Source organism: Mobula hypostoma, chromosome 7 (genome assembly GCF_963921235.1).
Source record: "Mobula hypostoma chromosome 7, sMobHyp1.1, whole genome shotgun sequence".
NCBI lineage: Eukaryota > Metazoa > Chordata > Chondrichthyes > Myliobatiformes > Myliobatidae > Mobula > Mobula hypostoma.
The window spans coordinates 90054745-90069910 of NC_086103.1; the positions used below are offsets into that span (position 1 = coordinate 90054745).

Here is a 15166-nt window from a genome sequence, read left to right on the forward strand (position 1 = left end):
TCACTTTGTGCTCTATTTTTAAAACGCTCTACCCTGGGGAAAAGACTGTACCCATCCACCTCATCTATGCCTCGCATGCTTTTATAAGGATGAGATCACCTATCAGCTTCCTTTGTTTCAGGGAGACAGCCCTAGCCTATCCCTTCTCCTCTCATAACTTGAACTCTCCAGTGTTTGTAATATCTCTGTAAATCCTTTCTGGTTTAATTACATGCACACAATAATCAAAGTGCAGTCTCACAAATGCCCTGTATAGCTATAGCATGACACCTGAAATCTTATATTCAATTCTTAATCATTGAAGCCCAACAGTGCAAATGACTAAAGACAAAAACAACAGGAATTCTGCAGATGCTGGAAATTCAAGCAACACACATCAAAGTTGCTGGTGAACGCAGCAGGCCAGGCAGCATCTGTAGGAAGAGGTGCAGTCGACGTTTCAGGCCGAGACCCTTCGTCAGGACTAACTGAAGGAAGAGTGAGTAAGGGATTTGAAAGTTGGAGGGGGAGGGGGAGATCCAAAATGATAGGAGAAGACAGGAGGGGGAGGGATAGAGCCAAGAGCTGGACAGGTGATTGGCAAAAGGGGATACGAGAGGATCATGGGACAGGAGGTCCAGGAAGAAAGACAAGGGGGGGGACCCAGAGGTTGGGCAAGAGGTATATTCAGAGGGACAGAGGGAGAAAAAGGAGAGTGAGAGAAAGAATATGTGCATAAAAATAAGTAACAGATGGGGTATGAGGGAGAGGTGGGGCCTAGCGGAAGTTAGAGAAGTCGATGTTCATGCCATCAAGTTGGAGGCTACCCAGACGGAATATAAGGTGTTGTTCCTCCAACCTGAGTGTGGCTTCATCTTTACAGTAGAGGAGGCCGTGGATAGACATGTCAGAATGGGAATGGGATGTGGAATTAAAATGTGTGGCCACTGGGAGATCCTGCTTTCTCTGGCGGACAGAGCGTAGATGTTCAGCAAAGCGGTCTCCCAGTCTGCGTCGGGTCTCGCCAATATATAAAAGGCCACATCGGGAGCACCGGACGCAGTATATCACCCCAGTCGACTCACAGGTGAAGTGTTGCCTCACCTGGAAGGACTGTTTGGGGCCCTGAATGGTGGTAAGGGAGGAAGTGTAAGGGCTTGTTCCGCTTACATGGATAAGTGCCAGGAGGGAGATCAGTGGGGAGGGATGGGGGGGACGAATGGACAAGGGAATTGTGTAGGAAGCGATCCCTGCGGAATGCAGAGGTGGGGGGAGGGAAAGATGTGCTTAGTGGTGGGATCCCGTTGGAGGTGGCGGAAGTTACGGAGAATAATATGTTGGACCCGGAGGCTGGTGGGGTTGTAGGTGAGGACCAGGGGAACCCTATTCCTAGTGGGGTGGCGGGAGGATGGAGTGAGAGCAGATGTACGTGAAATGGGGGAGATGCGTTTAAGAGCAGAGTTGATAGTGGAGGAAGGGAAGCCTCTTTCTTTAAAAAAGGAAGACATCTCCCTCATCCTAGAATGAAAAGCCTCCTCCTGAGAGCAGATGCGGCGGAGACGGAAGAATTGCGAGAAGTGGATGGCGTTTTTCCAAGAGACAGGGTGAGAAGAGGAATAGTCCAGATAGCTGTGAGAGTCAGTAGGCTTATAGTAGACATCAGTGGATAAGCTGTCTCCAGAGACAGAGACAGAAAGATCTGGAAATGGGAGGGAGGTGTCGGAAATGGACCAGGTAAACTTGAGGGCAGGGTGACAGTTGGAGGCAAAGTTAATGAAGTCAACGAGTTCTGAATGTGTGCAGGAAGCAGCGCCAATGCAGTCGTCGATGTAGCGAAGGAAAAGTGGGGGACAGATACCAGGATAGGCACGGAACATAGATTGTTCCACAAACCCAACAAAAAGGCAGGCATAGGTAGGATCCATACGGGTGCCCATAGCTACACCTTTAGTTTGGAGGAAGTGGGAGGAGCCAAAGGAGAAATTATTAAGAGTAAGGACTAATTCCGCTAGACGGAGCAGAGTGGTGGTAGAGGGGTACTGATTAGGGCTGGAATCCAAAAAGAAGCGGAGAGCTTTGAGACCTTCCTGGTGGGGGATGGAAGTATATAAGGACTGGACATCCATGGTGAAAATAAAGCCGTGGGGGCCAAGGAACTTAAAATCATTGAAAAGTTTAAGAGCGTGAGATGTGTCACGAATATAGGTCGGAAGGGATTGAACAAGGGGTGATAAAACAGTGTTGAGGTATGCAGAAATGAGTTCGGTGGGGCAGGAGCAAGCTGAGATAATAGGTCGGCCAGGACAGGCAGGTTTGTGGATCTTGGGTAGGAGGTAGAAACGGGAAGTGCGAGATGTGGGAACTATAAGGTTGGTAGCAGTGGATGGGAGATCCCCTGAGCGGATAAAGTCGGTGATGGTGTGGGAGAAAATGGCCTGGTGCTCCTTAGTGGGGTCACGATCATGGGTAAATAAGAGGAGGTACCCACGAGTTGTCGCTGTGCCTCAGCAAGGTAGAGGTCAGTACTGCCAGACTACAACAGCACCTCCCTTATTGGCGGGTTTAATAATAAGGTTAGGATTAGTGCGGAGGGAGCGGAGAGCAGAGCGTTCGGAAGGAGTGAGGTTGGAATGGGGACAAGGTGCAGTGAAGTCGAGTGCAAATGACTACTTCACCACTTGTCTACCTGTGTCACAATAGGGAACAATGCCAAAGTTGAGCTTTGTTGTCATATTGACAAGTATGCATAGGTGCAATGATAAACTTACTTGCAGCAATGTCCCAGACACAGTACTTGTACCCCATAATTTCTCTGTTCTACAACATTGTCATTCTCTGTGTATATCCAACCCTGATTTAACTTACAAAATGCAACACTAATCCAATCTTCCATTCCATGGAACACTTTCCTAGTTGATCTAGATGTTGTTATAATCTTAAAAAAGCTTCTTCTCTGCCCACTACACCACCAATTTTTGTGACACATACAAATGTACAAACAACAAAGGATCTTGCACAGATCCCTGCAGCACACCACTGATCACATGCCCAGCACTACCACCCTCTGGCTCCTTTCACACAAAAACAATTAGTTGGCTAGCTGTCCCCAGATTCCATGCAATTAAAACTTCCAGTCCAACCAAATGTGGAGGACCTGGTCAAAGGCCTTTCTTAAGTCCATGTAGACAATATCCAACACTCCACTCTCATTAGTCCACATGGTCACCTCTTCAACAAACTCAGTCAAAATTGTGAGACACTATTTCCACATATAGAGATGGGATAACGACAGTATCTTTAATCAATCCTCGCCTTTCCTAATGCAGATAAATCCTGTCCCTCACAATCTCCAACATTAACTTGCCTACATCTAATGTTAGTCCTGACGAAGGGTCTCGGCCCGAAACATCGACTGTACCTCTTCCTAGAGATTGTGCCTGGCCTGCTGTGTTCACCAGCAACTTTTATGTGTGTTGCTTGAAATTCCAGCATCTGCAGATTTCCTTGTGTTGGCCTGTAGCTTCCTGATTTGCTCTTGCAGCTCTTCTTAAATAAAGATGCAGAATTAGCTACACTCCAGTCTTTTGATACCTTCATCTGTGACTAATGAATATACAAACATCTCTGTCAGGGCCACTGTGATATTTTTTAACACAAGAGATTCTGCTGATGCTGGAAATCTTGAGCAACAGACACAAAACGCTGGAGGCACTCAGCAAGCCATTGAACATCTATGGACGAGAATAAGCAGTAGATGCTTCAGGTCAAGATTCTTCAACAGATTTTGCCTGAAATGTTGACTGCTCATTCCCCTTCACAGATGCTGCTTGACTTGCTGAATTCTGCCACTATTTTCTGTACATGGGCCTGCAATTGTTCTGTTGGATTCTCACAAAGTCCTAGGATCCACTGGCTAGGCCTTGAGGAATTTATGCACCTTAAGACTGACAGTACTTCCTTTCCTGTAATGTAGATATGCTTCAAGACGTCACTGTTGTCTTCCCTGAACTCCCTGGTTCCATGACCTTCTCCACTGTGAATACAGATGAGAAATATTCATTTAAGATCATGTCCATCTCTCTTGGCTCCAAACAAGCCAAACACACCATTCCCCCTTCTCCAGCCCTTTATCTCTTTCACCAATTAACTTCCCAGCTCTTTACTTCACACCTCCCCCTCTTAGTTTTACCTATCACTTATCTCCTTGTACTTCTTCCTCCCCTCCCCCACCTTCTTAACCCGACTTTCCAGTCTTGGCCCAAAATGTCAACTATTTGCTCTTTTTCATAAATGCTGCCTGACCTGCTGAATTCCTCCAACATTTTGTGTGTATTCCTTATGGGGACGTAGCTTTTCCCCAGTTATCCCTCTGCTCTAAAATGCTAGTGTCAATAACTTATATGACATGGAAACAGGTCCCATAGTCCAGCTAATCCATCACTAAGGACCCTCACCATCCAGAATATGCCTTCATCTGACTACTACTGTTACAGGAGCCTGAAGACCCACACTCAATGACTGAGGTGCACTTTCTCCCCTACACCATCAGACTTCCAAATGGTTCATGAGTTAGTACTTCATTATTCTTTTTTGGCACTTTATTTTGCAATTTATGGTCATTTTTATGTCTGTCACTGTACTGCTGTTCAGAAACAGCAAATTTCACAACAGTGATAATAAACCCAATTCTGCTTCAGAACACAGCTGGGGCAATTTTCACTCCCAGCAGTTCTACTTGACAGACACCTCACTAACTGCTTTTTTTGTTAAGTGATAATTTAACTGGCTTCCTGTGCCCGAGTAGCACTTTATGCTTGCTGCCAAGGTAAGACATTATATATGCATGGTACAGTCATTGTCAATGTGAGCGAAGAATTACAAACTTAATTGTAAACCACTGATCATTCAGTCCTGTACAGCTTGAAAACATTAGACAGTAGGCAATCATTTCTCTTAATTAGTTTGATGGTTTGTGGAGTGAATAGTTATACCTGGGGGAGTAACTGCCTATACTGAAGGACAGAATGTAATCATTTGGAAACTGGCCGTGTTTGGAAAATGAAAGTACTTGTCTGTGAAATATGCCATTTTTGGATGGATTTTTACAGACATTTGGGTTATCAAAAATACTGCCTAGGTAACTTGAAAAACTCTTGTAGACAGAGGGGAAGTACTTGATTGCTAAGCAAAACTTTAATTTCAGGATTCCAGCGCCTTTATTTTAAATAGTCATAACCCAACAAATGTAAGAGAAATCTTTAAAAGATTTATTTTTCCTTGAGGGTATATTGTACACCAAATATCCACTCGCCAGTAAAGCGCATTCCATTGAATGAAGCGTGAACAGGCAGGTGCTCAGATAACAAACACTCTACATTGAAATGTATTTACCAGTTGGACGCAAATTGAGAACATACAAAAAATACACCGCCTACTCGGTAGGTAACAGCAACATCCTGGCTCTGAATCTATTTACACAGGTTACAAAAATATACTTTAGATATTTTTTGCTTACTTTCGAGAGAAATGTTTTGCCATTTCTTCCCTTCCCCCCACTACAAAGTGCCTCATTTGACCATGTCTTTCTTTCCACCTTAAGGCTTAGATGCGTCACATCCACTAACAGAAATACGTGTTAGCAAGCTGCACATGAAAGGCACACAGACTTATCGGAACTTTAAGATCAACCAAAGGACAAAGCAAAGTTCAGCCACTTGGCAAACCACCAGGGTAACTTCCCCGACATAAGAACATCTCCGGTACATGCTGGTAGCACGACATTCCAACCGCATCTCATTTGCTTAAAGACATAGAGTATTGCACGATAGAGACATTTACCAAATTATCCCCTGCCAATTCCAGGTAAAACAGGATGGAATACGAAAAGGCATACCCCCTCGTAGTGCCTGCAGACGCTGAGAGGGTACAGTTTGGCACATGTATACAATAGCATGTTTATATAAAAACATGTCCATTTCTAGAGACCCCAACAACTTCAGATTTCAATTGTCCTTGGTGTAAGTGTTGACATATCTGAAGTAGCTGGGTTTACTGCAGGAAAGGTGCTGGTGACTGGGGAATTAAAGGAGGTGCTCACTGCTGCGGAGGGATACGTGCTGGTGGATGAGGAGTCAAAGGACATGCTCACTGCTGCGGACGGATACGTGCTGGTGACTGAGGGGTCAAAAGAGGTGCTCACTGCTGCCAAGGGGTAAGTGCTAGTGACGGGGGTATCAAATGAGGTGCTCGCTACTGCAGAAAGGTAACCACTTGTGGAAGGGGTGTCAAATGATGTGCTCACTACTGCAGAAAGATAACCACTAGTGACCGGCGAGTCAAAGGTGGTGCTCACTACTGAGGATGGATACGTGCTGGTAACAGGGGAGTCAAAAGAGGTGCTCACTACTGCGGAGGGATACGTGCTGGTAACAGGGGAGTCAAAAGAGGTGCTCACTACTGCGGAGGGATACGTGCTGGTAACAGGGGAGTCAAAAGAGGTGCTCACTGCTGCGGAGGGATACGTGCTGGTAACAGGGGAGTCAAAAGAGGTGCTCACTACTGCGGAGGGATACGTGCTGGTAACAGGGGACTGGTAGGAAGTTATTGGGGTACTGGAGCTAGAGATACACATGGTCTTTTCAGCTTTCTTCTCCTTTTGGCGGAGGTGGATTTTCGTGTGCCTCTTCCTTTCATCGCTTCTAGCAAACTTCCTACCACAGATTTCGCAGGCAAAAGGCTTCTCGCCGGTGTGTGTGCGGATGTGTGTAGTTAGGTGGTCGCTTCTGCTGAAGTTCCTCATGCAGATCCGGCACTGGAATGGCTTCTGGCCGGTGTGGATTCGAATGTGGCGAGTGAGTTCATCAGACCGGGAGAAGCGCCGGTCACAGGTCTCCATCGGGCAGGCGTACGGCCGTTCGTGAGGGGGTGTCTTGCTGGGTCGGTTGGGGTACTTCCTTAACCGGGAAGGTTTGATCAGCTGAGAGTGATAAGTATTGACGTTCTTGATCTCTGAACAGCTGGTTTGCGTGGCGATCGCTTTGATAGTGGAGAGAGGAATAAGAGAAGGCTGAGCTCTGGGTTCCAGTGTCTGAAAGGGTTTCTGTTCAGAGTTACTCATAGTAATGTCCTCCTGCTGGGCAAACATGTAGTCTGGGATCATTGGCAGCTGGAAGTTGGAGCTGCAGTTCTTAGTGTTGGAGTAGCCGCCGGCGGAGGGGAAACCCGGAGATTGCGCCTCGGTGAAGATTTCGGAGCTGGAGTTGGTGAAGGTGGAAGGGGCAGAGTAGACGGCACTGGACTGGCTGGACGAGGCCGAGTTTGAGCTGGGTGTACTCATGCTAACGATCCCGCTTACCAGGCTGAAGAGCGGTTCGGGCCACAGATTGTTGTTGCTGGAAGCAGGCTCCAGTGAGAAGCGACCGGTGTAGGTGACCGATGGAAGCCTGCAGTTTTGAGTTACGAACGACTCGATCAGAGACTTATCTCCGCTGGGTGAAATATCTGTAAACGTGTCTGAGAAGAGAAAAGAATACAATTTTAATCAATTGCATCGAAAAAGCAGCAATGATATAACAATTCAGGAATAATTGTTCGAACTGGACAATCTATATGATTGGTAGACACTTCTATACGTATATCCACCTCTATTGTACACCTACATTGTATAGTGGGATTGTGCCTCTGTCTACACAGAGAAATATTCCCTGCAGTCTCGTCCGGTTAAGTATGTCCGGGAATAGCATCTGTTTTGCGGCACAGAGATACTGAAACAGACTGCCAGATATGGAGATACCGGGACTGACGACCTAGTCAAAAACGTACAACGGAATGACCAGGGACAATGAGCTGCTGAAGCTGGGAAATTACTGTTCAAGACCTCGCCAGCTGAAAGCAGTTATAATATGTATAATTCATTTTGCTTATTTATCTGTGGACATGTGTCCAGATTTTATTTTAGTGCACGTATATCTCAGCAGCCTTTGGTTATGTAAATTTCACTTTGGCCGTCGTTCTTGCATATTCCAATCAGTTCGTTTATTTCCGCACCCTTCGTCCACTTCTTCCCTTTTTCACCAAGCTTCTTTACTCCTGTGTACCGTTGCTGGTCTGTGTAGATTTTGCCTTTGTCCATTCGTGTTTTTTTTTCCAAGTCCCGTGTTTATTTCACTTCACTGCACTTCGTTTATTGTTGTATTCCCCTGAGAATGTTTCAGAACCTCGCCTGTTCCGTGTGTATCTGTGTATGCACCTCTTATTTATTTCGGCGATTTGTGCGTGACGCCCGAGTCAGCGTGCAAACCTGTGTTTGGATTTTCTCGTGCATGTCAGCGCTGTGTCTTCCCCAGGTATTCCCTGCTCTCTCGCTGGCGCGTTCTCGGCACAGGAACACACACCGCAAGTCCCCGGTGTGAGTCCTGCGTGAAGGGGAGGCAGCTGATCTGGACGTTAGAGGTGCACGGACTGCGGCCGATGGAGAGCCCGGAGTTGGATGCGGGGTGGGTATTCCGCGGAGCGGCCGGGGACTCACCTGCCGGCAGATGCTCGAACTGCTCGAGGGGTTCCCCATAGAACGGCTGGTCGGTGGAGGCGGTGACAAACGTCCCCGTCATCAGCGCATCGTCCAGCTTCGAGTAAGAGTCCAGAGCCTGGTACAGCGGCTCTGGCAACAGGGGCGGCAGGCTGATCTCCGCCTTGGTCACCATTCTGACAGGCTGTATGCAGGGATCCGGGGGATAAACTGGGCAAATGGGCAGAGGTTGCCAGGCGGGGCGTCTCCGCCGCCTCCTCCTCCTCGGTCCGAGCCGAGCCGAGCTGAGCCGCTGAACTCTCTTCCCGCGGGATGAATGCTTTCCCCGGCAACCGCCGCTATTTAGCAGGCTCGGCTCCGCCCCGCCGCTGACGTACATGCCCAAATATGGAGCGCAGGAAGCCCATGTTTGGTCAGCACCCGTTCCAGCGCTGGGACCCTGTGACGTAGCGAGATGAGAGGGACCCCCCCCAACCCCTCTGCAGGTGGGGTAAGGAGACCCCTTTGCGGGCCGGGATCGCGGCCCGTCGCCTTGTTCAGCCTCGAACGTTTTCCTGGCTCAGGAGGTCGCCGGAAGTCCCCGGGCGCCGCCTGCCCATATTTGGTCACACCGCTCCCCGGCCCATATTTGGGCATCCGGCGGTTCCCGGACCCGCTCCAAATATGGCGTTTCCGCCGGGCTAGCCTGGGAGGAGAGGAGAGGCGCCGGCGGTTGCCAATCACCCGGCGCCGGTGGGAAACTCTGGAGTTCTAGCGCCTTGTCCTGTACCCTCCAACTCCCGGCGCCCCCCGCCCCCCCGTACGCAGCTCGACTTCTAGTGCTGCGGACCTCGTCCCACCCGGCTACTGCCGAGTTCTGTTCCTACAGCCCCGCCCTTTCCATGTATTGCCCCAGCCCCGCCCCAGTCACACAGAGGCTCTCGTCCTCTGCCCTGCGGCCCTGGGATCCTGGCCGCAGCGGCAGAGTATTACGATGCGAGTACCCAGGACTATGGTGCCTTCTGCTGGCGTTCAGATTGGAGGGTGAACCAATTTTGTTTATGTAACAGACCCGGTGTTCCCCGCGCTCCCTTTTCTACCACTGAACTTTTCTCCCTCGCTGACCCTGTACAAGCAACCCGAACATTAACCGAAGTTTAATATTTAATTCCGAGTACGGTGCGTGGGCGCCGTATCAGACACCCCGCGAGGCGGGACCGCCAGCTCTGTCAGCTCGGCATTCCTACAGATCACATCAGAATCGAAGCAGCGATCAGAGATTTCCGAATAGTCCGGGTTTATATCTTCTGATCAATAAACGATGTGTGTTAACAGAAGCAGATATACAATAGTGAAGGGGGTGTGCGAAGAGAAAAACAGAGTGAGGGAGAGAGAGAGGGTAGAAACACCTGGGGAGAGAGAGGACACACGGGGAGGGAGGGGAGAAACGTGGAGGGAGGGGGAGAGAGTGGGGGAAACAGGGAGTGAGGGGGACACGGGGTGGGAGAGGGAGGGGGCAGTGAGGGGAGAAAAAGGCGAGCGGGAGACAGGGGGAAACAGGGAGGGAGGGAGACATGGGGTGGGAGAGGGAGAGGGGAGAAAACGAGGAGGGGGAGAGAGGGGAACGGGGTGGGAGAGGGAGAAGGCGGAGTGAGGGGAGGAAACGGGGAGGGGAGAGAGAGAGCGCGAGAAACAGGGAGGGAGGGGGAGAGAGGGGAGAAATAGGGAGGGAGGGGGAGAGAGGGGAGAAACGGGGAAGGAGGGGGAGAGAGGGGAGAAACGGGGAGGGAGGGGGAGAAAGGGGAGAAACGGGGAGGGAGGGGGAGACCGGTGGGAGAGAGGAAGATGAAGAAACGGGGAGTGGGAGGGGAAGAACGGGGAGGGAGGAAGAGAGGTGAGAAACACGATGAGGTGGAGAAAGGGTCGAAGCGGGAATGAAGGGAGGGAGACGGGGAAAGAGGGAGAGAAGGAGGAGCAGAAAGAAAAATGCATGGCTACTGCGGTTGGGAAGAAAGTGACGAGGGGAGCCTGTGTGCTGTGAGAGAGGAGTTCCCAGTCGGTGAGCTGTGCGCTGTCGGCCGTTGATGCGGTCTCCGGCTTTCCTGCTGCAGCCCCCGCGTTTCCCACTGCAGACATTCAGTTTACATGAAGTTCTCTGGGGTAGTGCGAATACGACGGCAAGGTGGTATCAGGGGAAACGCTTTTTTTTGGTAATCGGTTGCCGCTCTTATCAGTACCCGAAACAACCGGGTTGAATCCCCACTAACACAGCACTCCTGGACAGTTAGTCCGAATGCCTCGGTACAGTAAGTTGTGGTCTCCTCCTGGTAGGGCCCATCGATTGCTCATAAAATTAACTACTAGAGGACTCAGTGCGTCGAGCAGCTGAGAGGGTGTTGGTGGGGTGGGGGGGGGCGCTTTGTTTGCCTCTCTCCCGCCACCCTACCGCAGGATGGAGAGTGAAGAATAAAGATAGCCGGTATAAGGAGGGGCATCCCCAAGACTGTCAGTGGCCTCGCTACAGTAAACTACCCCCAGGGACTCTCTCAAACTACCCCGGAGACAGAAACAGCATCACACATTCTACCGGAAGAAATCAACAAATCAAACAACATCAATAGTGGGACAGAAATTGTCGACGTTTCGGACAGAAACCCTGCATTATGATTGAAAGTGGAGAGGCGAGAGGGAGGACTGGGTAAGCGAGGAAAGACGAATGGCAAGAAATAATTCGGAAGGCTGGGGCGAAATGTAAGATGTCAGGGGGATAGTGTCGGGCAGTGGAGGAGAGCGGGGGTGGAAGATCATCTGCAATCTCTTAACAACCCCCAAGCTGAAATTGGGTTTCCCAGCTAAATCTCTGCACTTTTGTTTGGTTACAGATGGCGTATTGCCAGCCTGGCTTTTCGACGCAGTCAGGTTGCAATGCGGCTGCGTGCTCCAGCCACCGGCACCTGCTCGCTGCCAAGTGTTTGATCAGCGATTCCTGCGTCACTGTGTCTGTGCGGGGTTCCCGGGAAGGCTGCCGCCCCCGCTCATCCATTATTGATGCGCACAGTGACAGAGTTGGCAGCCGAGGCTGGAGAAACCTGTTCAAGGGAATACCAAGCGTGGCGTGCACGGGCACGGGCAGGGCAGGATCCGACTGCTCGTCTGGCAGCATCCAAGGGCAAGTTCATTGACTCCTGCCCCAAACATGTCATTCCTACCCTACGCATGAGAGACCGTGCGGCGAGACACCGTCCTCTCGGGGAAAGAACGCACTTTTCCCCTTGGGTGACTGCACAGCCACTGTTCCACACGCCGCTCCCTGCACCTTCAGACGCCTGGAGCGGCGAGGGAATCCGTGGGTTAGGGTGATGGAATCCAGGGATACAGATGGGGGCTAGCAACGGGCGACGAACCCGTTACCGTATGGATCACGTACACGGGCATTGGAGCTGTGCATAGCCCGAGCTCCTGGGATGTAGGGAGCCAGCAGTGGCGGAGGGGTGGTGGGAAGGGGGTTTAATTTCGAACAAGAACACGATAATGGGCCTGCAGAAAGAGGTGGCACAGAGGAATGATGAGGAACCAGTCAATGCAGTCTGCGTTAACAGCCTTGAAGGTCAGTATTGCAGGGATCAGTGTGGTCAGCCATTTCGTCCCTGCGCTTATTCACTCTGGCTAACCTCGAGCAATTGAAATAGTGCACAGGCTTGTCTGCTGCCTGATTTCTTCATTTGTATTTTCACTGTTCTTGCTGCCCCTTTCCCTCCGCAACCTAACACGTTTCATTTCTGAAATTGGTCTTCGTCTCCACAGATGCTACTGGACCCGAAGACTCTCCCACTTCCTTCCATTGGTCCAGTTTACGATTGGCTCCCAATTCCCAATTCCCAATTCCCGTCACTTTCCACCACTGCCTGTGAAGTTTGTGAAGATATTCATGACACTTTCCGAGAACAACTTGCAGGTCCAACCACATTGTAGGTCTGACTGTGTACTATGAAGTAATTACTGATGTGAGGGAAAAGGGTAACCTGAGCTCTAGGGGAATACAGTCAGCGTCTTGACCTCGAATAAAGGCAAAGTATAGGTACACGCGGAAAGTTAGCGGGGGATTAAGAAAATGCAGTTCCTAAGTGGTTGGAGCAGGGGTGGTCGTTTAGTCTCTTCTGTCTGCTCCACCATTCATTCAGATCCTGGATAATTTGACTTTAGCAACGTCTGCCTGTATCCCTGAGTTCCACTAAAGTTGATCAGTCTCTGTGACTCCGCCTCTAAAGCCCTGGGAAGTCACCATTGCGTTCATAAGACCAGTCTTCGGGAGAGTAAACCCACAGAAAGCATCTGTCTCGCAAGGCGTCCTTGGCTACGTCATGTGGTCCTGCACAGATCATCATCTGTCAGGAATAATAGCAGACATTTTTAACGTCTCCTCCTTTCAAATTGAGGTGCCCTCCTATTTTAAAAAAGATCACAGTTAGATCCCTAGTACCTAAGAAAAATAGGGTAATGTGACTACCGCCCAGTGGCTTTGACGTCAACCACAATGAGAGCTTCAAGGAGGCTTGTCATGGCACATATTAACTTCAGTCTCGCAGACACTGCAATTCGCCTACCGCTGAAACAGGTCTACGGCTGGACCTTCACTCATGTTGTGCCTCACCTAGGCAGTAAAGACACTTACATTATTGGTTATTGACTACAGCCCGGCCTTCAATGATACACTTCCAACCAAACTCATCTTCAAACTCCTAAACCTGGGACTCATCACCTCCCTTTGCAAATGCATCCTTAACTTACTGACCAACAGACCATAGTCAGTAAGGACAGGAAACAACACCTCTGCCCCGATTATTCTGAACAGTGTTGCCCCACGATTCCATTCTCAGTCCCCATTCTTACTACATGTGCACTCAAGGCTTCGTGGCCAGATTGGCTCTACTCCATCTACAAGTTTGAGGATTGAGATCACTGTAAGGAGCCATGTCTCAAATAATGATGCATCGGAGTACAGGAAGGAGTTAGAGTTTAGTAACATGGTGTCATAACAACATCTTTTCCCTCAGTGTCAACAAAAGAACTGGTCTTTGACCAGCAAAGGGTGGGGGTGTGCAGTGCACATGTTGCTATTTACATCAACCATGCTGATGTCGAGAAAGGTGAGAACTCTCATAGCCATGAAAGCTTACAAGCAGCTGTACTTCTTCAGGAGGTTAAAAAATTCAGCATGTGCCCTTTCATCCTCAGCAATTTTTATTGATGCTGTAGAAAACATCCTATCCAGATGCATCACAGTTTGGTATGCATTTGTTCTCCCCATTTCTGCAAGAATCTGCTGACAGTTGTGGACACAGTTGAGCATATCATGAAAACCAGCCTCCTCTGTACTGATTGGTATCTTAGTAAAACAGCCACCATAATCAAAGACACTACCTGTAGTGTAGTTAGTATGTCAGTAATGTTTGAGTAATATTGTAAATATATTGCTTGATTAAGTGTTCTTTGCTGACATAATTTATGATGGCTTAAATGTAAGAAGTATGTGAATGGCATCATGTTATCTGTCAGCACCTTCCTACAAAAAAAGGTGGGGGTGGGGGACTAAGTAGACAAGTATCCCAGCTCCTGTGTTTTACTTTTGATTAGCTTCTAGCATTACAAACATAACAGTGGTGACAAGGAAGTTTTAAAATGAACCCGAGATGCCTACCTACCTTAAACAAGAGAGAATTTGCAGATGCCGGAAATCCGAGCAACACATACAAATGTTGGATGAACTCAGCAGGCCAGGTAGCAACAAAGGAAAAAAGTACAGTCGACGTTTCAGGCCGAAACCCTTTGGTCCAAAATGTTGACTGTATTTTTTTCATAGCTGCTGCATGACTACCTACCTGTTGAAGTGCAGCATGTTTTTCTTTGGAAAGGGGGAGAGATGGTCAAATTAAAAAAAATGGATGAAATTAACAAATGAGTTATGGTCACAGGTTCACAAACAGTGAGTGCTGGGTGACAATAATAATTTAAAAAGCAGAAATGGCTGGCTACATTGGAAAGATACACTCGTTCAATTCCACAATAGATGTATACTGAATGAATTGAGCAGTATCTTGAAGCAAATGGAAAGACCAAAGATAAATGAGTGCCAGTCTTGCTAAGTGCAATGGGCAGGGAAGTATGCACTTTGCTTACAAGTTTAACTGCTCCAACCAAACCAGCAGAAATAAACATTGTTGATATTATGAAGGTAATGCAGGAACATTTAGAACTGAATCCATTGTCATTTGCAGAACACTTTAGATTTTATATGCAGAATCAAAAGGAAGGGAGTCCATTTCAGCTTATCGAATTGAAGAAATTGTCCAAACATTATCAGTTCAGTAATGGGCTTAATGGTGCACTGATAGATCGTTTAGTTAGTGGAATCTTACAAGAAAGCTTCAAAAACAGCTCCTAACTGAAGCACAACTCACATTTAAAAGAGCAGTTGAAGTTGCTGTATCAATGGAAATAGCAAACAGAAATGCAATTGAATTGCAATCAGAAATGAAAGTGAGTGTGAATAAAATTGTACAGTCTAGATATAGGCCTGCCTAGCTGAATTTTTTTTTTTACTGTTATCACATGGGCTCACTTACACCAGACCAATTCAGTTTTGAAGGTAAAACTTGCAGAAAATGCAATGGAATACAACAC

General features: G+C 48.5%; 1 protein-coding gene across 1 annotated transcript; it reads right to left on the reverse strand.

The window, feature by feature from the left end:
* Window positions 1-5225: 5225 nt before the first annotated feature.
* LOC134349425 (early growth response protein 1-B-like) lies at window positions 5226-8900 on the reverse strand. The gene is made up of 2 exons (XM_063053706.1): window positions 8507-8900; window positions 5226-7491 (listed from the first exon to the last, which is right to left on the reverse strand). The coding sequence occupies exons 1-2, from the start codon at window positions 8883-8885 to the stop codon at window positions 5975-5977; spliced, it is 1896 nt and encodes a 631-aa protein (XP_062909776.1). The 5' UTR covers window positions 8886-8900; the 3' UTR covers window positions 5226-5974.
* Between the last annotated feature and the right edge of the window lie 6266 nt (window positions 8901-15166).

Bases quoted from the DNA above. Each gene is read 5' to 3' on its own strand.
- LOC134349425 (XM_063053706.1), bottom strand. From the start codon at position 8,885: ATGTACGTCAGCGGCGGGGCGGAGCCGAGCCTGCTAAATAGCGGCGGT. The intron at 7,492-8,506 runs GTGAGTCCCCGG...TTCTCTTCTCAG, and splicing joins GTTCGAGCATCTGCCGGCAG to ACACGTTTACAGATATTTCA.